This window comes from Necator americanus, chromosome IV (assembly GCF_031761385.1).
Source record: "Necator americanus strain Aroian chromosome IV, whole genome shotgun sequence".
Taxonomy (NCBI): Eukaryota; Metazoa; Nematoda; class Chromadorea; order Rhabditida; family Ancylostomatidae; genus Necator; species Necator americanus.
This window is the reverse complement of record NC_087374.1, coordinates 27473489-27498245: the sequence shown is the minus strand read 5'-3', so window position 1 is coordinate 27498245 and position 24757 is coordinate 27473489. Positions and strand designations below refer to the sequence as shown.

Sequence of the window (24757 nt, the reverse complement as noted above, 5' to 3'; positions counted from 1 at the left end):
TTCTAACTATTGAATTTGAAACTATTTCTTATTTGGGTTAATTGGTGCGAAGCTGTGGGTAGTTTTTTTTCCGTCACTCTTCGTGTGAACCACCCTGTTTAAGATTTGCACAGACGATTACCGCACAGGTCCTATGTGTTTGTACCCGTAAGCCCACTGTACGACATTTAGGAGATGCACGTCATTGACAGGCTGCTAAACATCAATCAATGTAGTTCCAGGAGATGCTTCCGTGCCGACCCGCGACCTCATCTCGACGAAGAAACGGGGCGGCGCTTCGGCAACGCGCTTCCGACGTTGTGGTGGTGGCGGCCACGCCCACACTACGCCGTCACTTTGCAGTTCGCCGCCAGTCATGAAGAGCATCGTCGTCGCTACTTTCTCGTTGATTCTTTGTGCAGCGATCGTTACAGTCTCTGGCCAGGTTCGTTCATGCAGATATACTCAACTGTTCAACGGCTACACTAGAAAAATGAAAACCTCATCCAGAATAACATTGAGTGATTGTAGAAAGCGGTTCCAGTTGAAGACCAGTTTTCGCTCTTCTGATGCTTCATCGGGAAATTAGGAAACTAGCAGGAACACGCTATCTATACTAGGATATTGTAGGGCGAAAATGTGATGTTTTATCCAAGAGAAGAAATCGAAATAAAACTAAATAGAACACAACAGTGTTTCGGCCTTAGGAACCGGAAGACACGAAACATGGAAAGAGAAGATTTAAAAGATGCGTATTGCCTCCACAACACATAGCTCGCTATTAGCCGAGGGGAAAGAGCTCCTGGAGGAAATTTCTCACCATTCCTCTTCCTATTCATTCTTCTTTGTGTTCGAATGAGACCTTTGATATTCCTGACCTACATGCTCGAAAAAGGACTCTGCAGCTATCGTTTTTAGCTAAGCGAAACGTCTTAAGTTGCTAAATAACGAAACAATTCATCTCACCCACTTTTCAACGTGACCTATTAACAGAAATCTAAGAATCCATAGAATTTTTAACATTTTTGCGCAAAATTCTGCTCACAGTTGAAAGGCGAGAAAGGTGTTTTGAAATCGCAGCGAAATCCTTTGCCTTTCGCTAATTTAGCGGCTGGTACCACCTAAAAACGATGTGAATGGCGTCCTAGCAGGGATCCAGTGCACTGTCACGTGCACAACATTATTCTGGTTATTTCCTCTTGAACGCCAAAATTAGTACTTTTTAGGGTTTTTTCCACCAAAAGCAGGAGTAATGAGAGAAGATGAAAGGGTTTTGAAAGGAAATCGAGCTGGAGAGTTCCGTCTGAATAATTTAAAACTTTTCTTGGTAGAAGTAGACCCTCCAAAGAAAAGCGCCGCGAAATCACTTCACACTTCATACATACGTTCTTCTTGAATTTGTGACAGTTTTTTCTTGGGAAAACTTTTTGTAAATGACCGCAGCTTCTCGCTCGATTCCGCTGAAATTTGGCTTCATTATAAATCATGTACTTTTTTCCGTTCCCTACAGCAAATTCACTAATAACATGAAAAAATTATTGATGATCACGTGACGCTTCTTCACTATTCATGAACCATTTCTATTTTTCAGGAGGATTTGTTAAAAGGAAAGTGATACATGTCTGAAAAGACATCTTTTCACTAGCAACGTAAAGATAATTCCCTTAGTTGAATCGTACTTTCAGACGAAAATTAATTTTTGTACACATATCGGACCTATTTTAACTAAACATGAACCATACCATGCTTATTATAATACTTAATTAATCATTTGCATGCTGTAATTCTGCGTTGTTCACTTTCAACAAAGAGTTATCTGGCGCATAATTTCCACTCCAAAAGTTTGAGCAGATCATAACAATCAGCGCGGAATCCTATAAGTAAGCGTAGTTTTCTTTTATTACGACTTAAAAAGCAAAACTACGAATAAATTGAAATCTAAGAACGATAAAGGTGGTTTTCAATGAGCTGTTAATAAGAAAATGACTAGTGAAATCTTAAACTCTTCTGTCGATCAATCGATTATCGAGTAGAAAATAGATTAAAGCGCTGTCGGTCCCTAGTGAAATTAGCACTAATTATCTTTTCCAAACAACCTCTTCTTACTTCTTTCCTTCTACTCTATTTCCTAATAATTTTTTCTTGAAAATCCTCATCATTTTATTGCAATTCCTCAAGTCTAGTCTTTTTCTGCGGCGAAAAATGCAAAAAGCTCGGAAGATCTGTGACTTTTCATTTGTGCACATTAACGTCGTCTCTCTGAGATCCGTAACGTAGCGCATATTTCTTTTTTTTTTCTTTTGAGGAGGGAAGGGGAGGGGGTGAAGGGATTGCTGGAAAGATGAAATCCAATGCAGTTATCTGGTCATCTGAGTGAGTGTTCACCACTACAAGGCAATGTTTAGTGATCATAATGTCCATTTTTTTGTTTTAATACAAAAAAACACTCTAAAGCACCTGAGCTATGGGACAGGTCCTAGGCGGATTTCCTGCAGATAGTACGAGGTATAGTACTTTTTGCGGCAATATTTACACGCTCCAGAGGGATTTTTCAGGCCCCTTGATGTTCATATCTGACCAGTGGTACCTTTCCCACACACATTCGGGATGTTTGTGCACTACATACTAAATTAAGCCTATATCAACGTCATATTGCGGACTTTACGGCCTATTTAACGGCTACAGCTTGTCGAATATTTTCACGACGACAAGAACGGTGAATATTCTTAGAGCTATGAATAGAACGCTCATAACACGTAGCGATCGTCACGCAACAGTGACGGCCGTTGAGCGCGGTAAACTTCCTTATTGAGTTGGTTCTCTGGAATTTTTGAGGTTTTGCTCAGTACATGCTCGCATAATTTGCGCACCACAATCTATGGATTTGCAATTTAAATGGAAAGGACTTTGAGTCGTCAATTCTGGGAAAAGGTGTGATTTGCACTTTGAATACTCGCCCACTTTTCATCAACTTACAATCTTATGCTGTCGTAAGCCTCACTCTTCCTCTTTCTCTCTATCTTTCTGTCTCTACCCTTTTCTCTTTTCTTCTTCTCCTCTTCCTCCCAGTTTTGGCAAATATTGCAAAAAATAATACAACTTTGCTGTATTTCTGCACTCATTTGGAAAGGTATCAGCATATATGAAAATAACGCAAATAAAGTAATCTTGAATAGTTTTTTTTTTTTGAAAATCTCTCTCCGCACAGTGAATTCTGCATTCGTTACGAATTCTATCAAATTTCCGCATCTTCGCAGATGAACCTTCGAAATCTGACGCTTCGTTAGTGATGCCGAGCTGTTGACTTGTGTATTTCCCTCCTCCCTAATCGTGTATATATGTAAACATTGAGTGGAAAAACTATTTGATACGTTCAATGTCATTTCTATACACATTAGGTTTTTGTTTCTCCCTCGGGAACTAATTTCCACATCTCCACATGTAGCACGGCGCTAATTATCAGACAGACTCTACAACCAATTTAAATGAGAAAAGAAACAGTAAGAAAAAAGAAGATGCCTTTGCAACGATACATCCAGAGGAAAAGCCGTGAAGTTGGGGAAAATTTATGGGAAAATATCTGTTTATTTCTGAAACTTCTCACCTCACGCTACAACGATAACAGTAGCGGAAATGAGTTTCTACGAAATCTGAGATCAATTGTTCGCATTTCTGCTTATCGCAGAAAGAATTTCTCTCGGCTATATTTCCATTAAGGATAAATTCTGTTCCTCTAAGGACAGGAACAATGAGAAGTCGAGAAGCTGCCAGCTAAATGAGTTCCCGGTTAGATTTGTCGGTGCTGAACTCCTTCCCGGCTCCTCATCGAGATCATCGTCTTCTCTTCAATTTTTATCTTTGATTAAATCACCATTTTTTAACTCATTAGGAATTTTTTTCTTATCTGGACGACAACAAATTCTGGCAAAAAACTAAATAGTTGAGATAAAGACTTTATTAAAATATTTCAACGTCTTGTCGGCTTCAAAGTTTTGCCTGTTCACTAAGTTCATCCTGAAAAAAACTTAAATGCATCACCCCACGAATCTGAGGTGGTGCAGATTTCAGGTGGAGTATTCGTTTACGGGATGGGAGACTATGGAGGGAGGGGTGATTCCGTCCATTTCTTCCTAATTGTCGTAAAAAACGGCCCGGAAGATACGGCTTCGGGCGTTTTGGCGCACTATTTTCTACAGGGAGTTCGACTGGAGCGCACCAGCCTTGTGCGGCGCCGCATCTTCCGGGCCGTTTTTTACGCCAATTAGGAAGAAGTGGACGGAATCACCCCCCTCTCCATAGTCTCCCATCCCGTATACGAATACTCCACCTGAAGTTCGTACCACCTCAGATTCGTGGGGTGATGCCTTTAAACCTTAGTGCCATAAATTCTAAAAGCCAGCGGATTACTCTAGCAGAATAAATCGCTAGTGAATCACTACCTCGCTACGATTAGCCTCATCAGGCTCAGAATTTTTGCTAGCCGTGATCTGCGTTCACTAAACGATCTATATTCTTTAAATTGTGCTAATCTATTGTAGATAAATCATATGCTTGACTCATTTGTTCAGTACCAAACAAATTATTGTGACGAGGTGTTCTGCGTCTATACCCATCACACTGCAACATACTCTAGCCGTCTGACTCATCAAAATAGTCAGCACATTTGAAAAATAGTCTTACTATAGCAGCACCTGAGGCGTTGAGAACAAAAGGTCTTATCGTTTGTAGACAACGACGAGTTTTGTGCTAAGAAGAAATGACCAATCAGAGAGAGCTTTTGAATAATGAGAATTCAATAAATTAAATTACTAAAAATTCATCATTATATCAATTTAATAATTAAATCATTATAAAAATTATAATAATTAATAAATATTCACTAAGTTTCGAGCAACACAACAATTCTGGTTTTTTTTCGAACAAATTCGCTTTATTCAATATTGAACTGAAATTCGAATTTAATCAACCGCAATGAGCTCAGTTCACGTAACAGAGCCATCGTCATCCTGTGCTTGTAGTTAAATTTCCAAACTGTTTTTTCCTAAGCGCACATACTAACAGCAGCTAACGTTTTCCGTATCGTCTCTCTACATCTCCAATCAATACCGTATCATTTTCATTATTCTTACGATAAGAGAGAGAAAATAGCACTAATGGGACCAATCAATAACTATGCAGTAAATAGAAACCTTAATCCTTGCATGCTACCACGAACATGCCTTCATGAGTCAATTCTCCGGAAATTAATCATTGTTCAAGGGATTACTTCGTCTCCAATGGCCTACTCATACCACTATACGATCTTCATTAGACTTATTTACGTCATTTGTTTTTTTTTTTTGGTTGTGGAACCTATGGGAACTACGCGCTTTGCATATTCACGTGGAATTTGTGCAAGGTTGCATGGATTATGTTGTGCCGGCTGCGTCAGCACCGGGGTATCATTGTGTTTATCCACGAGTTTGAGTTATTTACGAGTTAGTTAGATTTACAAGTGAAATACATATCCTTGTCACATGATCCTAAAAGTCTCGTGTGACTAATGATCGCTGCAAAAAATTAATGTTAATTGAAATTGTAATTAAACTAATGAAAACTTCTAAAATATAGTGAAAATACAGCTAAAAGAACGAAAAGAAACTAAAGACCTGGGCAGTAAACAGATTCATACAAACCACAAAAACAATTAGGGAATTCATTTGGGGAACACTGTGTCAGAATACAAATAGAGTAATTATAATTTAATTTAGTATAATTGTTTTCATTATCAATTTGCTATAATTGGCATATTTATTCAAAATTAAAATTGAATTGAACCGATTATTAATATGTTCTAATAGGAAAATCACAGGATAGACACAAATAATCACGTCTGAATGAAACACTAGAATTGATTTTGATGGAAACAGAGAAATTTTTTGGAAGGTTTTTAGAAATGGTCATAGAAAAATAAGACACTAAATTAAATATTTGGATGCTGTATAAATGAATCTCAGCAAATCGAAAAGAAAAACCAGTAGAAAATTGACTAATTGTTTTTTTTTCTCGAAAAGTGAGGTATTTGAATGACAGTAATCAGAAAATAACAAAAGATAAAACGACAAAAATAAAAAGGATATAAGTCAAAGTTCGAGTGCTCCTCGGTTCCTTTTTCTGTCCTTCATTTGCTATTCCCTTCGTTTCTTTTCCTACCTTTGTCACTATTATGCATTTCTGCATCTTGGCTTTCGTTCATACTGACTTCTACTCATCGATTTACAAATAATTTTCCCTTGAAACTTTTCGAAAAGGAGTTATACTACGGTATACACGGTATACATGTCGCAAAAAGAAAAATTGTTCTCGAGAAAATGTATATTTCTTCTGTCTGACCTGTCTTTTTTACCTGTGGTTTCGTGACACTCACAAACTAACTGATTTCACTGATATAAATTAGTTTTAGCAGCGATAACATAGAAATTTCTCTAGCTTCTGTTTTTTCTCCTCCTTTCCTACTGTTCTCCTCTCTTTTCGAAACACTATGAGTGCACCTTGCTGTACTTTTAATGATTTCTTCTCTTGGTATTCCAAATCTCCGATAAGAACCCTTGATTTTAATTAGATGTGGATTTAACAAGACTGCGTTAGTTAGGAACTTATTCAAAAGCACAGCATGAGAGAACTCACGCTAAATTCCCCTCAAAAGTTCAGAAGAGCGCGTTTGCAGGGGCCCTGCATGTTTTCATCTTCCCAACGATGCTACTTATTACGGACGATAAAACGTGAGCGCTCCGCAACGCGTCCGCAGTTGTGCACAAGGCCTCTTTTTACTGTTGATTATGTTTCTTTTGTTAAATCGAGCAATATCAATGACGACACGAATCTGTGTCAGTAAAATCTCGTATATGTCTGTTCGGATAAATAAATAAATACAGTATTTCGTAGAAGGCACGCCCTATGCTGGTACATAACGCAGAGCGCCATTTTTTCGCTATTTTAAACTAAATCAATGACAAAATAATAATTTTAAACTGAATTAAATTATAAATGTTTTGAAGCGAAAGACGAAAATAAAAAACTTGAACTTGATTTCAGTTTGACATTATTTCATAGATATAAAAATAACAGAATTTTCTTCCACGCCCGAATTTTCTAGAATACCTGCCAAATTGTGTAAGAGCAGCTTCACAGCTCACGACTATTCTTTTAGCGGTTTTATATTAATTTCTTCAGAAAGAGGATTAGAATCAAGTAGTAATCATCCTGAAATCTTGAACCTTTCAGTTTTTTTAATCGTTTTTTACACAATCGTTGATGGACGTGGAAAAAAAAACAGACACTTCCTTCAGATCCCAAGAAAGAGGGCACTCGGTTTTGTTAAACGGGTTCACGGTACAATGTTTGCGAAGAAAGTGCTATGAAAAAGTGGTTTTCTACCGGATCGTTGGGATTTTCTGCGAATCTCGTAGGTGAAACCTGTAACTCACGCTTGAGGTGCATAAATCACGGTCCTTTCCACTGAAAGGCCAATATTAGGCTCAAATAACAACCTTACTAAGCGTAAAATAGTTGGTAGCTAAGGAATTGCATTCACGTATTGGGCAAATCTGAGCTTCACTGCATGAACGTCACCTGAGGGTATAAAATCCAAATAAAAGCAGAAAAAAGTAAGCAATGTAAGAAATCCCGGAAATCAGTAAGTGCGGTTTACAAGAGTAAGGATTAATAGCTTTCTCTTTTCTGCAATAATTACCGTTCAGAAAAACACTTTGTACGCATCGGAGATTTCAGTTAATAAATTTTAATAAATTTTAATTCAGCAATATGTGCATTAGAAATCTAAACGGCTACTGTTAGGGGTTTATTTTAAATAACTGGTTGAAAAATTACCAAGTATTCTCGATTAATCCCTTCACGTCGCCTAGAATTCCAAGTTATTTTTATCAACGCAACAGAAAATTGAATCTTTAAAAAAAATCTCTTTTAAAAAGCGTTAAAAATGTTCTTGCTTCTCCTTTTTCTCCTTGGGACCCGACGCTTTCGACGCTGCAACCTCAAGAAGTCACAGAAATCCGCAACCAATGGCTAGTTCTACACACGTAAATAGACTAATTACCATCACTGGAAGATAAGAATGCTTTGGGCCGAAGTACAAACGAAAACTCGTCCCACATTACTGATAGCTCCGAATCGCATGTGCCAACTTTTGCATTTTTAGCTTAGAGCGGGGCTGATTTACTGCAGTTCCTCGTCTTATCTGTTCGTGCGTCGCAAAAATAAGCCCCCAGGCTCGCGCATTATTTTCCTAAACAATGTAGACGGATTCATTATTTCCAGATAGTTTATCCGAGTCGAAATTGCATGACCGCATCATGGGCGCAGATTGGAGCATCGTCGCTAGTATTTTTTTTTCGTGGCGTGCATGAAGGACTCTCATTAAATCCTCCAAAAACTGTTTTTCACCGTGAATTTACGAGCAAAAATCACGTTGCTTGAGGACGCCTCGGGGCCTAAACCCGTCCGTCGTTCGAAAACAACGTAGCGGCGACGACGTTTCGATTCGTCTTTCGAGTACGAGAGATAAATTAGTTGCCAGCTTCTATTGTGTTCTTTAAAAAGGGGAATTTGAACGAGATTTACGAAGAGGTCCAACAATTTCCAGAAGAGGAGGAAGAGGGGGATGGGGAGGGAACACACATTACCCTGTAAAGTGTTCCAGCTTCTTGTATGCTTAGCTCTTTGAAAATCCTCAAACATTTTGGAGAAGTTTTGTTGTTGTTTTTGATCCTTACGAAGGCGCTGTTAATTCTACATTTTTCTATGCAAATAATTCAACTTAATTAAAGAGCACTTCGATGATTGGGTCGCTATGCATTTCTCAAATACACAAGCTATTTGAATGGATTATTCGGACATTTGAATTGTTTTTTTAGGAAAAATCCTCGAAACTTGATACTTCAGAGCAAATCAAACTAAGAACCGATTGTGCGCAGCCTACTACGCCTTCGGCTGACTTCGTGTAAACTTGAAAAGAAGCATGCTTTGATGGCCTTTTACTCCTCTGGCGATTCGGCGTCACAGAGAGACAATAATGTTTCAACATAAATGAACGGTGACGACAATTCTACACATTCATAAAATTATTCTTATTCATAAAAACAACAGTGATAATTTGAAACGGCTGGGAAGAAAAATGACTGACGAAACTAAACCAAGAAATTAAAAAAAGATTAGAGTTAAGAAAAGGAAGAAGTGAATATTACTCGAATTAAACTGCAAGACACGGAAAATTCAAAATTTTGAGAAGTTCCGATTTTTTCCTCCATAAAACGTCTTAATTTGTTACATGCTTGTCTTTTTCAGGAGGTTTGTTTCCTTTGTTTGTATTTCTTTTCGAAAGCTTGTGAAATTGAAGAAGCCATATGGTTCCGATGACTAAGAACTCTTTAGAATTCTCGTCACCGTTCATTTATGTTCAAACATTATTGTCTCTCTGTGACGCCGAATCGCCAGAGGAGTCACCCATCGAAGGTGTGAGATGCCTGGCAGACCGTGCCTGGGCCGCGATAACCATTCCAGCTATAGAATATCGCCTGCTTTACAAGGGCGGAGTCAGTATTGGAATTTTGAAGTTTGTAAATAAAAGTGAATTCAACATCATACGGAAGAGCGTCTTTTTGTGAGAAGAACTGACTATTTGAGGTACTGAAAAAATTCAAAGAGGCTGCAAATATTTCCGTTTTGTGAAAACAGACAAAATTTTTCCCAATTTGGTCACTCGAAAACCATGACCAGCTGTCATCCAATATTAGCGCCTAATTCACTTCTCCTAACGGAAGAAGAGTTCTAAGCAAGTGCTGAATCGCGAGACAGAAGCGTTCATTCTAAGCCGTAGACTGGTGTTCAAAAATTGGACCAAATAACGAAATAGAGTAATGTTGTAAGTTTGACACCGAAAAAAACTAGACATTTTCGAAGCTAGAAACTTAGAATATAAATTATTGTCAAGTACAAGTTGTTCACTGAAAAATTTCTAAGGAGATTTTTTATAGCTTGGAAAGTATGCTTTTTATTAATCTTCGATGGAGCACTTTTGTGAATTTCTGAAGAGAATGGAAATTTCGGACCAACATATGATGTGGGGTACCAAAATTCTCTAAATAACCTCCTAATTACGGATGTAATGAACATTTTGTCCAATTCCGAGAAATAAGCGGAAATCCTATGAACACCCCTTCCTTCCATGGAGATGTATCCGCGGGTTACCCAATGGCAGGATTGCGGAGGTGTGAAAGTAATCAACGGGGCTTGAGGAAATTTTGCCCGTTTTCAGGCCACACATTTGTCAAAAGTAAATTCTCGAAGTATATATGAAATCAGCAGCTCATTTACTTTCGAATGGTATTTTCAAAATTTAATTTTGCCCACTTCCAAGAACTCCGACGGTTTGCGACGGATTTTTTGACACAAGTTAGTAGCGGTGTTGTAGGATGTTTTTTTTCTGTAGGAAAACAACAAATCGACGGCCGACTCCAGATCAAAAGTGCAAAGAATGTTAGACTGCTCCGGTCCTCATTATCTCTTCAAAAATCACCACCGAGAATTAGTAGAAAAATCGTAAAGAACTGGAGAATGGTACTTAAAATATTTCTTGAAAACATTGGCGATGAAGAATTCCTATGGTATCTATTTCCAGCAGGTCAATAGCAGCACTTTACTGCGAAGTGCTGCTACGCAGCTGAGGGAGAAGAATAAAATGAAGGGAAATTTGCAGATCACTTCCTTCTAAAAAAAAAAGTAATATTGTAATAATATATTAGTGACACTGTTCCCATACGACCGTCCACTACCTGCGCGCTACAATAATCCATGCGATTTGCGCGACGAAATCAAGAAGTTAGTAAACTTTTTATAAGATGAAGCTCCTTTAATGGAATTAGTGAAGATCCCGAAACGTCTCAGATACTTTTTATGGCATTTTTTTGAAGGTTTTCGAAGGGAAGTCTTCTAAGGCTCTTCTGTTATCTTTATGCCGCTGTAGTGCCTTTTCAGACTTCATAGGAAAGAGAATGAAAATTAGCTCAGAACCCTGATAGGCATTTGCTTGCTGTCTTTTTTTTGTGGCGACCTTTTCAAGATTCTGGCGAAACTAAAATAATCTTCGAGCAAAGTAAGATTAATCGGACATCAGAAAGACACTAAGTGATTTGTTGTGTTCGAGTTCTCCCATGAGACAAATTATTTGTATTAATTGCTTCGAATTTCTTTCGTTTACGTCAGTTCTCTTGCATTAGTTGCGTCTCATCGCACCCCTGATTGTAAGAGTGGCGGTAGAATACAGCTATTATAAAATAATAAATAAAATACCGAATAAATAGTGGTTTGTAGGAGTCTACGGCTCCGAACACATTCATTACCTCATTTGAGAACAACTCTTATGACTAAAAACCGGAATTTTTCCGCCGTAATTGCTGCTCTTCACATGGAAACTAATGAGTTTAGACAGAGTTCGGAGAAGAAAAGCGAGGAGTTGGCGATAATTTACAGATATTCAAGAGATGTTTTCGTTGCGTTTCTGAACGTATCTGCCCTCATCATCGTGTGTCTGTCGCAATGGCCCGCTAGTCATTCTTGATCCTACATGACGTATTCTCTAATAGATTTCTGCACCTGGAAACCTTAGTACCAACGAATTCCTGATAAACGATGTAGAAAAACAGAATGCAATGAAAAAAATTATTGGCGATGAGATTAGATTTTCAAAACTATTATATTTATTTCCACTAAGCGAGGACATTTTTAGCGCGTATCTAAAAGGCAACAAGAAGGGGTCGGGAAAATTTTTCCACTTGAAAACTCCATTATTTGCGAAACGAAGGACAAAAAATCCAGTGAATTGACGAGAAAGAAATTATTGGAGATGAGATAAGTTTTGAAAGCAGATTTTCGGTCCTACTCGTAATATATCCATATTTAATGAGCACGAACATTTTCGGTGTCTAATTAAAAGGCGAATATAAGCGATAAGGAGCGACAGGAATAGGGAGGCAAGAACTAAGTAAGTAAATAAATAGATTCAAAAAATAAATAAAAATAAACAATATTAACGAGCACGGATCTGATCCTTGAGCGATTCCGGTCATGGAAATTTAGTACTCAAGAACCAGCCAGACTTGGAATGGAAAATTATGCAAGGACTGTGGAGCTAACGTAGTATAAGCAAGCTTTTTTTTATTGATTTCTCGTAACGTACAAGGAGAACTGCACAGAGTTTTCTCTATAGTCATGTGTCGGATTACAGGAGATCTTCCGAACAGGAATGATCCGTACCACACTAACAGCTACCGTAATCGTTACCCCTCCAATAGTGCAGCTGACAACGTTTCTCGCAACTCAACATCTGCATCCATCCAATCAGGAAGGATTGGGAACGGATATTTCATTCAGCTCGTAGTCACCGCCACATTTGCACATTCGATTTCTAACCATAGCTTTCACTTTTTTCTTTCTTTCGCAGAAAGACATCGCAGGCAGCACCTCTAGGAGGGCCCACCGATCACTCAGTATCTCGATGAGGCCATATTTTAGCCGTATAGCGCACAACGATGAATCATTCGTTGAATATGCTACGTTTGAAATGAATTATTGCTGGAGTGCATCAGAAGTTATTACGCCATGCGGCGATGCTTATTTATTGGCGCGAATGATAAATTTTTAAACGATGATTTTTGCACTTCAATTGAAATCACAGTAATTGATGATCTCTCATCTAAAAGGTGACAAAAAATGAAAATTTAATTTCACGAAAGGGGATAGATGCCGAAAGGAATCCTCTGTCATCATTCAGCAGCCGTTTCCAATCCTGTTGCTGGTTTCAGGGAGGGAATGGGTCGGAAAGGTACACATTCTCTATCCATACAGAAAATTAAAGAAATTTGAGCTCACCTCTTATCTACATAGAAATGTGTTTTATTGTCATAGTGCAATTATGTGAATACATTTTTGTAAATTACTTTGAAATATTCCACATTTGTCCAAAATGAATAACACTTTGAGCAGAAAATCAATCTTCAAAAAAAAAGGATCCACAAATACGATAAAAAAACATGAGAGTCGGAGAATTTCATCTCAGCTCAGCTCAACAGATTAGATAGCTCAGAGTTGACAGAAATTCTGGAAAAATTCCTTTGTGACGTTTGGAAAACCCGACATTTTCTGGTTTTCCAAACGTCACAAAGGAAATGAAAGGGATGACTTTTGCTCTCCAAAACGGAAATATTGAATTGAGAAAAATATGATGGCAGAATTTTCCTTCAGCAACAAGTGCTAGAATCTCTGTAGTATTTTTGCCAAGTTTCCAATAGTCTCAGTGAAAAATAGAAAAAAGAGAAACACGATAAGGATACGATCTAAATTGGTATAGATTGTGATTTAGGATCTGAAAATAGCCAAAACTAAAACAGTGCTTTTCTCCTGTAGAAATTTGTAAAGCACTAATTAAAGGTTTAATATTTGAAACATTTGCATTATTCAAACATTTTTTCTAAAAGAAACTGCATTTAAGTACAAAAATCATTTCCATCTCAGTTCCTCGGAAATTCTAGCGACAAATCTCAGCTTCCTATAAACTTAAGGGGAACTAAATGTGTCAAGCCACTGTCAACATAGGCTATCCGTGCGACTCAACGTGATGGATCTACATGAATTTTTGATTCCTCTCATGTGATATTCAAAATCTTAAGTGTTTAGCCTTTATTAATGTGTAACAACAAGTCTTTAAAGAAAAATATGAAACTTTTATGAGACAACTGTCATAAATCCGGGTTCTGAACGACGAAAACTTGGATACGGATGACGTCAAGTTGAAGTCTGTAACTTTATATTACGGGAAAATCGGGCTTCTCTTTAATTTTCGGGAAAGAAAAAACCCACTCGTCATTCACCAACATAAAATTTCACGAGAAATCCGTGAGTACAGAAATTCTATTGTTTCGGCAACGAAAACAACGAGGAGACACTTTTTTGTTTTCTTCGTGCTCAGCTCATACAAATAAAAGAACAGAACTTTATTGAATATTTGTTTACGTGGACATTTTTATATTTTTGTTTACGCTAACCTTTTACCTTTTTGCCAGGTCGCCCAAGGCGATTATGTAAGGACTATGTATTATATAAGGCGCACAATGTGTGCTTGCCACTTTCTATGGCCAAATACTTTTTGTTTGTACGTGGTGAAATTCCCTGAATTTCAAGAAATCCAGCTTTTAAAGAGAGTACGTACGATAGTGAAAGATTGCTGGTTGTTGAAGGATATGGAAAATTTACATTTTTTAAAAGAAACATCATTTTTAAAAAACGCTAGGAAAACTATTGCATTTTGTGCAAGTACGGACATATTTTGTCCCACTCCCTTCTCATTCCCAATAAATAAATAAATAAATAAACACGACTCGCACGTTGTGGACCCTTTGTAGCAAAGCATTGTAGCATCTTCGTAACTGTACACAAAGACTACTATACTTCAGGTATTCTTTTTTCTGTATTCACCTATGAAAACATTTGATTTGTAATAGGTTTTATAGAAAAATTGGTGCAATTACAGACTTGCAATTGAAGTACATCAATTCTTCGTTCGTTTTACGCGCAAAAACCATTCGAATACATGTAAAATGACGCAAGAATAACACCTCCGTTGTGGGGGAAAAATTTATCTCGTTGAAAGTTCTGAAGGTTCTGAAGGTCGCTTTCACCGCGAGATCCTTAGTCTTTCAAAGATGCGCGGTTCGTTTAGCAGATCATCAATGTTTCGCTCGTCGTGAAACATGCACGTTTTATCTAATCGCTCGAATCGCGTACGGAATGGAATTACGGGGCGACGCTCGATGCGTCGGCGCCGACACAATCAAGCGGATGACTCGGTGTGGAGTCCAAAGCGCGAAAATTTGGGATTCTATCAGAAATCCACGCACGCAATTGTATGCGCAATCGCGAAAAAAAAGGCCAAGTCTCAGAAAAAACGCTTGTCCTTCCCCGCTCAACTTATTCAGCACATTAACACTGAAAGTACACGAGCAGAGCAATAAATGTCCAAGATACAAGAAATACCCAAGGGTTTGGGCCATATTTCAAAAACATCCTCTATTCTCCAACTAGACTATGAGAGTAGTGCTTATAGACAACATAAAATGGAGAGACGCAGACTCCATCAGGAAAAAAAGCGATAGCACTACTTAAAAGTGTGGAAAAAAAAAACCGATTTTTCGACTCGATCCTTTCTTTTTTTTAATAGGTGGGAATCCCGTATTTCTTGCAGTTGCGCACGCTCATTGAACCGTTAAAATGAGTCAAATTCATAAAGCGATTTTTTTTACCTAGCAGGATCGTTTATGCCACAAAATCTCGGATAGCTGGTGCAAAAAGAAGTGCAACTCTTTTTGATGTTCCTTTTTTGTGCGCAAGATACCGTAGATTACAGTACCAGTAGATTATCGAGGTGTTTTTAACGTCGAGTGTTTCGTATGGCGTTTGGTGATGGTTGGCATGTTTACGGTACATGGTATATTACCACGCGAACGGAGAGAAAAAAAAAGACCACGAATTACGAGAGTGTGCTAAAATTAGGGCTAGAGACATTAGAAAAGAAGAGATCATCGTCCATAATTTTCACGTGGTAATTTTTGACGCAACTACTCGAAGTATAAACATTGTATAAACATTTTATAAACGCTGTTTAACAGTCACATGGCAAATGGACTTAACAAGCACGTATCCACTACATATTTGCACCTAAATCAAATAAATCCTCACCCTCGTTGTCCTGAATTATTCGCTGAGTTTTGCTCAAAGAAAACTCGAACACGGATACAAACACGAGAAATACTTTTTGGTGAAAAAAAAACTCTATGGGAAATTTTTCAAAAATTAACAAACAAAGAGGACGGCGCCACTTAGAATTTTGTACTTCGACTACATTTATTGCATGAATTCAACCGTTTTATCCTCCAATCATCCGTTTATGTTGACCCCTTGGAACACGTTGATACTGTGTGTATGAGTTAGTCCCAACAGGAACGTTTATTAACCCTACGTCCATCTCTTCGCATCTGCTGTAGTTACTACTAACGATCTATAACCTTTATCTATAGGTTTTCAACAACGCTCACCGCATTTCCTTCCTGCCTGGAAAGACCTCAGGTTTCTAGAATAATGTAAATAATAACCACTGATTCGAAGCAAACAGATTACTGGTTGCTAAAATTCCCAACGTTCACTGACTAGCTTTACCGTAAAGTTGACCGTACAATTTCAAAGACTTTCTCCATTAAATCACCGGCTTATAGTCGGCGCCGAATATCTTCAACCAGGTGAACGCGGCGCATCTGCCGCTTTATGAACCTCTCCTGTCTTAAGCATACATTAAACTTCTGTCTATCTATCTATCCTATCCCTACTTAAAGGCATCACCCCACGAATCTGAGGAGGTACGGATTTCAGGTGGAGTATTCGTATGCGGGATCGTAGATTATGGAGAGAGGGGTGATCCCGTCCATTTCTTCCTAATTGTCGTAAAAAACGGCCCGGAAGATACGGCTTCGGGCGTTCCTGCGCGGTATTTTCTACAAGGAACTCGATTGGAGCGCGCCAGCCCTGTGCGGCGCCGCATCATCCGGGCAGTTTTTTTTTTAACGGAAATTAGAAAGAAATGGACGGAATCACCCTCCTCTCCATAATCTACCGTATCGTATACGAATACTCCACCCGAAATTCGCATTACTCCAGATTCATGGGGTGATGCCTTTAAGGCGCTCATCCAGTCCTATAGATTCAGAGTCGACTTCTCATCCAGTTCATTATATTCATTAGTTCGCCTCATCATTCATCTATCCGTCCATTCATGCACTCATCGATTCATTCTCACATTCATCCATTCGTTTGGTAGCAGATTTGTTCGCTCTTACCGTTTTATTTGAGACAGAACTACTCTATTTGAAACTTCACTCAGTCTGCGTTGTTTTCCGTCTATTTTTCCGTCTAGGACGGAATAGAACCCACTAATAATACCGTAACGTTGAACATTTCTTTGTCACAGAAGTAAAAAATCGCTTAAAAACACCTAACGTTCCACGAGGAAGGAAAAAATGAGTACTCTAGAACAAAATGAATATTTTAAAACCGCGCCAACGTCATAGATTAGTTGTTTCCTATTAAAGGTCTGAAATTGGTACTGAAAAACGCCTCGTAACCCCCAAAAGACGCTAGTCGATTTTCCACAACGTTAATCCCTTTACCATTCCTTTTTAAAGTGTTTTCAATCTTGTTAAGCAACTTTAAAAATACGCGGACTATAAACTGAACAACGTCATCGCTCATTTCCGTCGATTATGTTTTCAGTAAATAGTAATTCTTGTCTTCAGTAATTCACGCATTGCGTCAATTCTAAGCGTAACTCCAAAATAAACAGAAAAACTAGAATTATCACCTCAATTGCCCTCAGGATTAATTGGTACCTTAGCTTTAGTAAATTCTTTAGTTGCGGACAATAACATGTCCAAAATAAAAAAATTAATAATTAATGTGAATTAATAAATAATTAATTATTAATGTTTGATTAATTTGATGTATGATCTATGAGTGATTTATAATTGTATACAAATCAATTATTTGCTCGTTTACTTTGATTGGACGGTAAGGATTTTGGATGACGTCATTCCACTCCTTAACGTCACATTTTGACTGTAATAACGTCACCGACATCCACTTTTTTCCACTTTCTCATGCTGAAGGCGCTCTTTCGATGTCAAAGGTCTTGTGTTATCATTGGATTTTTTTAAACCAGTGTGACGTCATTATTTTTTTATTTTTTTTCTGGATAAAAACACCGGTTCTTGTATAACCTACATTAAAAAAACACGTCTTCTAACTAAATGTAGCGCTTAGTTTCTTTTTTTTTTCTGAAACTTGAAAAACATAAACTAAACCCATTATTTGAACGCATAGGGATACTGATTTCTCCAGAAATTTTAGAATTTATGTTCTCGAATTTGTATAAAACAGTGAAGTATTCTAGACAACAAAAACGATTCGATTTTCGGGAGAATTCCACGAGCAATTTCGATCTTTTTAACGACTAGGACGAGCTGCATACGAAATCACCTACAACGTGTATTGTTCAGTCTATACGAATTTTATACGCCTGAACAGCACAATTTTTACCAACTCAGCGACCATTTGCCATTATTTAAAGACGAGATCATTAGAGCAAACGATACGGGCGTGTATAAGTGGAAAGAAACCTAGAATCGGAAGCAATTCCACACCAAACATAAAGCAACACTAAGGAAAAACGATTAACGTTTCATTTCAAAACACTGGATGCAATGCAGTATTTGTGTAGAATCCTTTCATTAATTCTCTCGCTAGTTCATTACTATCAAAATTTGAAGGAGATGGAACGCTTTATGTAACACGGGCGGTCGTACTTATGTCTATGTATGCGAGCGCGACGCGTCCACAGCAATTCACAAACTTCCCTCGACTTGTATACACTCTCAGACCGCTAAATTTAAGTAGTGGTTCCTATGCGTACACTACCGCGAGTCCAAACCTTCAGTTCCAATTTCATTTCGTTTTCTGGACTCCTAAGTTCATGGTTCTCAACTTCTTTCTAGTTTCTGCCTAGAATAGTTTTCGAAGAACAACAACAAAGATGAGGGTCTCACGGCAATTCTTGCTGATTTTAGATAAACACTATGTTTATTTAATTGACTATTCTGGGTTGCTAGATTCTGAACAAATTTTTGAGGTCTAATGAAGCGAGAAAAAGTTAGCCCTTTCCATCGTCTCAAGCTGCTCACTACAATTATCCGATTCTACTCGAAGGATTTCCTCAACCAGGGTGAATAGCTTGTTTGTTGGTATCGTTTACATGGCAAAAAGTGCTATCGACCACTATATACAGAAAACTGCCACCTAGTATGCACCAAAATTCTTAAATTCTTATTATTACAGTTATTTTGTTACGTTTTCAACTTCATCTCAGAGCTAAACAGAATCTCAGAACCTTTCCGCAATGATCACATTACTGTGCAACAATTCACAAGGTTTAACTGTATGTACAAAAGAACTAGATTTAATGGGTGGACAACAGCAATGCGTTTATGTTTTCAGGAATGAATCAGAGCGGCCACGTTCTTAAAGAAGTTATGTGTTTAAAAAAAGCATAGAAAAGCAAGAAACTTAACCGCTTAAGCAGAAAAAAGACTCCATCCAGGATTTGCAAGCATGAAAAAAAAATACATCGAAAACACACAACATTTCTTCCTGTTTAAGAGCTTATGTCATTTTTCTCTATAGAATTATGTCCAAGAAGATTTACTCAGAAAAAATATATGAAATATGATCATATTAAAACAAAACGTTCGATAATGCAAAATAACAGATTAGCGGGGCGATTAGAAACCATTCGAAACAAGTAAACAATTAATCCAACCACATAGAAACAACTGTCGGGACCCTATAAAGACAAAAACTGAAGCAATCAATTAAAAGAGGAACATTCGAATAGCTAATTCGAACGAAAATAAGAGTGACATGAATCTCTTACGCTTAACCTCGGTGGGTTTCCTGCCAACCGATCGTTGAATGTGGCACAACTCAGCTACAGTATCTATTATTTAGGTACATAGATGCTCAACCATTCCTTAAAAATCAAGCAATGCTAATTTTTTGATATATCTAACCCACTTTCCCATATTTTTCAGATCCTATTTCTGACTTACTCAATTAAGTGACCGTTGTTATTCTCATTTCGTCCGGAAGGTCCTTAAACTCTGGGTCTGGCTGCACTTTTTTTCAACAAGTTGAGCACATGGAAAACACATGATCCCTTCAGCAACCCACTCTAGCATGTACTTTCGAGGAGCCCATAAAATACGTACTTCATGGAGCACTATTGTTTCCCGTCTAATTACTTCGAACGATGACCATTACCGCGTAAAAGCTACTGCACGTAAACGGATAGGGGCACCGCATGGGCACTTATAGCGTCAACGAGTCGGATATCTTTTCCCGAAGAATACTTATTACCTCCATAAAAAGAAAAGAAGTGTTCCAAAGTACAGAGAAAGAGAATTCTTATTCACATACATCAATGGAGCACCAGAAAAAAAAAAGAAAAAAGAAATATACTTTACTATGAGCTCTTCGGATTAAACTTGACGTAATTTTGTTTTTTTTCCGCTTAACATCACTAAAATCTAGTGTTATTTCACTCAAAATACTGCAAAGACTAAGGTGTAGTCCTCGGAGGACTTCATTACAGTAGTCAAGCACTTAGTCCAAGGGTGATTGTCCCCATAGTACCTCACTACAGTAACCAAAAAGACAAAATGTTAATGCTGTATTTGATTAAGAAACAATGCTGGTATGCGCCTATTGTTTCCTTCGTTCAAACACACTAATGCGTCGCTCCGAATGAAGGTACCAATGGTCCCACCTCGGTCCCAACCGCTCCGTTTGCGTTCACGCAACCGCAGAGAGATTCATATCGCTTTGACTCCTCTGCAACCAGCAGTGCCGCAACTGCAGGCTTCAACATCTACCGTACCTCACCCTGTCTGGGTCCTTTACCCTGTTGCAACGATCCCCTTCAAACCTCCAAATAATAGTAACTATGTCATATACATACATAACTTCGCCCACATATTTCTCTAGAACTGGAACATAAATCATGATGCCATCGGTTTCTGTCCCAGTGTAGAGCTGCTCCATATAGAATTGCCGCCCAAGGGATTCCTGGCCGGATCCGACGAAGAACCACTCCTATCCTATAACTTCTTCAATGTCATAAACAACGTCACCGATCGTCGCCCTACTTCCGCAGTTGGAATCACTTCATCAGCCGTCAGCCTATAAACTCACCCTAATGGCATACTTAGTATTAATGGTTAATCCATTTTTATCACAATCGAACCTGCGTACGTCGTCTGTTCTCAGTAGGAACGTCAGGGGATCCTCTACAGCATTCTGTCATCAGTTACAGTACCCTTGTAGTTTGCAGGATAACGAAGCGTTGGTGAACTACTGCGCACAACCGCAAAATCGAGAAGTCTGTGAACAACTGCTAGCATCACTAATCTTGGAAGAACAGGAATCCTTGCCACAGGTACGGTTAGACGTAATTTTATGTGTGTTTTCTTCTGGAATCCGAGATATCCATTGGGACGTCTCATATATCCTGGACGATTATAGCATGTGGCCAGTGTTTAGCGTATCTTGCTTGACATCAATCTTGTCAACCGCAGGGAAACCATAGGTTATACGATTTTTTGCACAATCCTTCTTATTAAAGTTTAAAAAAAAAGATGCATGCAATCCAAAACAGAAGAAACCCGTAGTCTCAACGGTTTCTGTGGATAGAGTTACACAATATCCGTAAACATGAAATCGAGGGAAGAATCGTGAGCGAGCCAGAATCTAACAGCAGCTGTCAAGGGGATAAAGGATAAAGTGTCTGGCTATTAACGAGAATAAAACCGGAGATAGTTAGGAAACTGTGGACTCTACACAAAAAACTAAAACTGAACACACCTCACATCCGCTATTTTCTTAAGATAGACTCTTGCGGAATTCTCCTTTTGGATACTGCTGAGCAACCTCGTGGTAGAAAACCAGGAAGACGGGTTTATGCGGAATGTCGGGAAAAATTTCCACAAGTGCTCGTACCATAACTTAATTCTAACTAATAGAATTCTACAAAAATGCAAAATACTTCTGGTACATGAAAACTTCGACATATAAACTCATAAAGTTCTATCAAAAATCCACTATCATCAGGCAGTGTTTGTATTATATATTTCATATTATTTGATTATATATATATATATATATATATATATTTGAACAGAATTCGTCGTGGTTACATTCTTCAAGATAGTTATTCATGAAAATGAAATCGACTATGTTGTCACCCTGGATAACGTATACTTACACTTTAAGTCAGATTCACAAAATCCCTTATTTGAAACTCAACTCCACAATTTGGGTGTGTGTGTTTTTTTTTAACTTCTACCTAGCTATTTCAGCTGAGTCCTCCATTTTCAGATGGACAAACGAAAACCATCATTTGTTCGATTTGGTAAGCGTACAGTAGCGATGATGGAAAAGCGAAAGCCGAGTTTCGTACGATTTGGACGAAAGTAAGATGACGAGTGTGGCTACCATTTACCACCTTAGCGACATTCCTCTAGCAACGAGATAAGCCTCATTTGTTAACTCACCACCATTGCACAGTCTCTATTCATTGTGTCAACAAAACGCACATTTATTGATTCATCCATCTATTAGTTTGCAACGAGATTGTCGCGATTTGCGTGCTTTTCACTCCTAGTCCCATTTAATGCCACCTTACAGGGATGTGCCACCATTCATTTGTTTTTTGACGAAAAAGAAACGTGTGCATAAATATTTCTAATGTTTCAAAGTTTATACAAATGTAATCAAAGTAAAGTAATTATTTCTACGGATCTCATAGAAAAAAAGAGTCAGGATGCCACAAAGCTCTTCTATTTACTCAGTTCAAAATAGAATTATTGGAAACATATTCAAAACAACAAGACTAACAACATTTAAAAAAAAAACTTGATCCTGAAGAGAAAATATAATCTAGGATACGTTACAACCTATTATGGTGGAACCGAAAGTGAAATCACTTGGCATAAACACGGTGTTTTTTTTTTTCAGATTTGTTCCTTTCTTTGTCCTAGCTAAATACAGCAAAAATCTAACCGTCCATATTGTTCAAAAATGAAGTTGCCAGACGGAATGACGGCGAAATAACTTAGAAACTACCGCAACATACGCAACTGCCGTAAGTATATACGATAATGCTGATCTTATCATGAAAGTTTGTCGAAATTGATCAAGTGCAGTAGACTGACTGTATAGGAAATGATAACTGAAAACAAAACAACAACACTGAGAGAATATATCCTGGAGAAATTCCTGCTATAAAGAGAACACTAATATCACCACAGAAGAGAAAACATTGCAGAAAGAACAGAAGAAAAATTAATCACACAGTTGAAAAAAAGGCACCGGTTCTTCTCTTTAGTTCTTTTTCCTCGCGAAACGCTCAATGTCATCCAACGACATAAAATCTACGTAGTTCTGGATACTCTGGAAATAAGCAAAATTTCCCAGCATTTTAATTGCCGTCAAAGTTGAGGTCATAGATAACATCTATGAAGAAACGTCACAAATATTCTTGTCTATGTAGTTGCACAAAATATCAATTTGAATGAGACAAACAAAAACAACAGTTTCAATGCATCTAAGCCTTCGATGCTGAAAAAACACGTACCCTTTGAAGACGGAGCATATTGAGATGAGTTGCCGATTCGCCGAGAATCGTCTTCAAGTGTGATTGCTCTTTGGGATTCAAATCCGACTGGAACATAAGAAAATAAATCCAAAGGCAATTTTAGCGTTTATCTAACTCGAATTTGTAACGTTTTAGTCTCCTTTTACAGAAAGCGGTAGAAATCCAAAAGTGATTACAGTGTAAGTTTTTTTGCGCTTGATATGTTTCCAACGAAAAGAATTCCGCTTATATTCTTCGATAATTACAAGCACAAGTAAACATCGCAGATAACGCCGAAACGTTAGTTGTTGCCTAATAAAGAAGATCAATACCAATCTTGGCTAAGTTCTAAAAAAAATCTATTGAAAACATCAGCCAGCTCATACTTACCGAATCTCCAGTATTCAGTACAACTGTCAACTTCGCGCCATCTTTCAAACCAGCTGCAACTAGATGCAAGTCATCGTCTAGAATAAAATCATTTCGAAAACAACCATCTTTCTTATCCAAAATAAGAGCAATAGGAAATTGCTATCAAGTTCACGCATACTAAGAGATACTTCAAAAAAAATTCATTTGAAAAAGATGAATAGTTCTCTTTCGCATGTTTCCCCCAAGCAACGATAATTTCCTGCAACACGGCTACGCAAACTTTCTGACAGCTACTTGGTACGGCGGTGGACTTTGGGAGTAAAATTTCAGGAGTTAGCTTGTGCTTTTGAAATAGAAGCTAGTACACCAGAGTTGTGGTCATTTGTTGAAATTCACCTGCGATCAACAACTACCTTCAGAAGCAGCAAACTTCTAGGCAGCATTTCATACTAAGAAAGAACACAAAGGCCACAATCGCATCCCTTACAAATTCCAATCCTATACTTCATGAGACAAACGGCCATTTAAGCATTGTCAAGTCATCCCTCGAAAACCGGTCTTCCTAAGCTTCTCTCCACAATCTCATCTCAGACTACATATCTTCTCCAGAATTATTTCCCACAGATCCTAAAGAACAAGGAAAAAGTCTAGGACTCTCACCATGAAGTGGTTTTCCTGCGTTCAGAACTTTGAATGAACCGCATGGCAACAGCAGTTCGTCTGCAATTTTGCGTTTCAAATGGCGAACTTGGACTTCAGGCAGAAGCTTAAATGGCAAGTATAAATGGTTCGAGTTTTATGAACGCGTATGTGGCCTGTGAGAATAACCTGCAGGAACAAACGTTACTACTGAAAAATTAGTTAACAAAGCAAAGCCTACTTCAAATGTAGCGAGTTCGTCTTTCCCACCCAGAAGTTTGGCTGTGAACTGCATTCTGCAAGAACACTTGAAAAAAAAAAACTATTTAGAAAGATTCAAAGTAGTGTCAGTCTTTAAGTAAGAACCACGTCAAAAAGGTTCAATGGTTTCAACCATCAAAGCAACAAGAGTACACCAATATGACAATT

General features: G+C 38.0%; 2 protein-coding genes across 2 annotated transcripts; one reads left to right on the top strand and one right to left on the bottom strand.

Annotated features, from left to right (window-relative positions):
- Positions 1–355: 355 nt before the first annotated feature.
- On the top strand, positions 356–22158 carry RB195_002898 (uncharacterized protein; the record flags this gene model as incomplete). Its single annotated transcript, XM_013444889.2, has 3 exons — positions 356–424; positions 21017–21121; positions 22060–22158. The coding sequence occupies 3 exons, from the start codon at positions 356–358 to the stop codon at positions 22156–22158; spliced, it is 273 nt and encodes a 90-aa protein (XP_013300343.2).
- Positions 22159–23064: 906 nt separating this feature from the next.
- Positions 23065–24623, bottom strand: RB195_002897 (uncharacterized protein; the record flags this gene model as incomplete). Its single annotated transcript, XM_013444890.2, has 5 exons — positions 23065–23133; positions 23318–23404; positions 23708–23784; positions 24350–24455; positions 24570–24623. 5 exons carry the CDS (start codon positions 24621–24623, stop codon positions 23065–23067), a joined length of 393 nt encoding a protein of 130 aa, XP_013300344.2.
- Between the last annotated feature and the right edge of the window lie 134 nt (positions 24624–24757).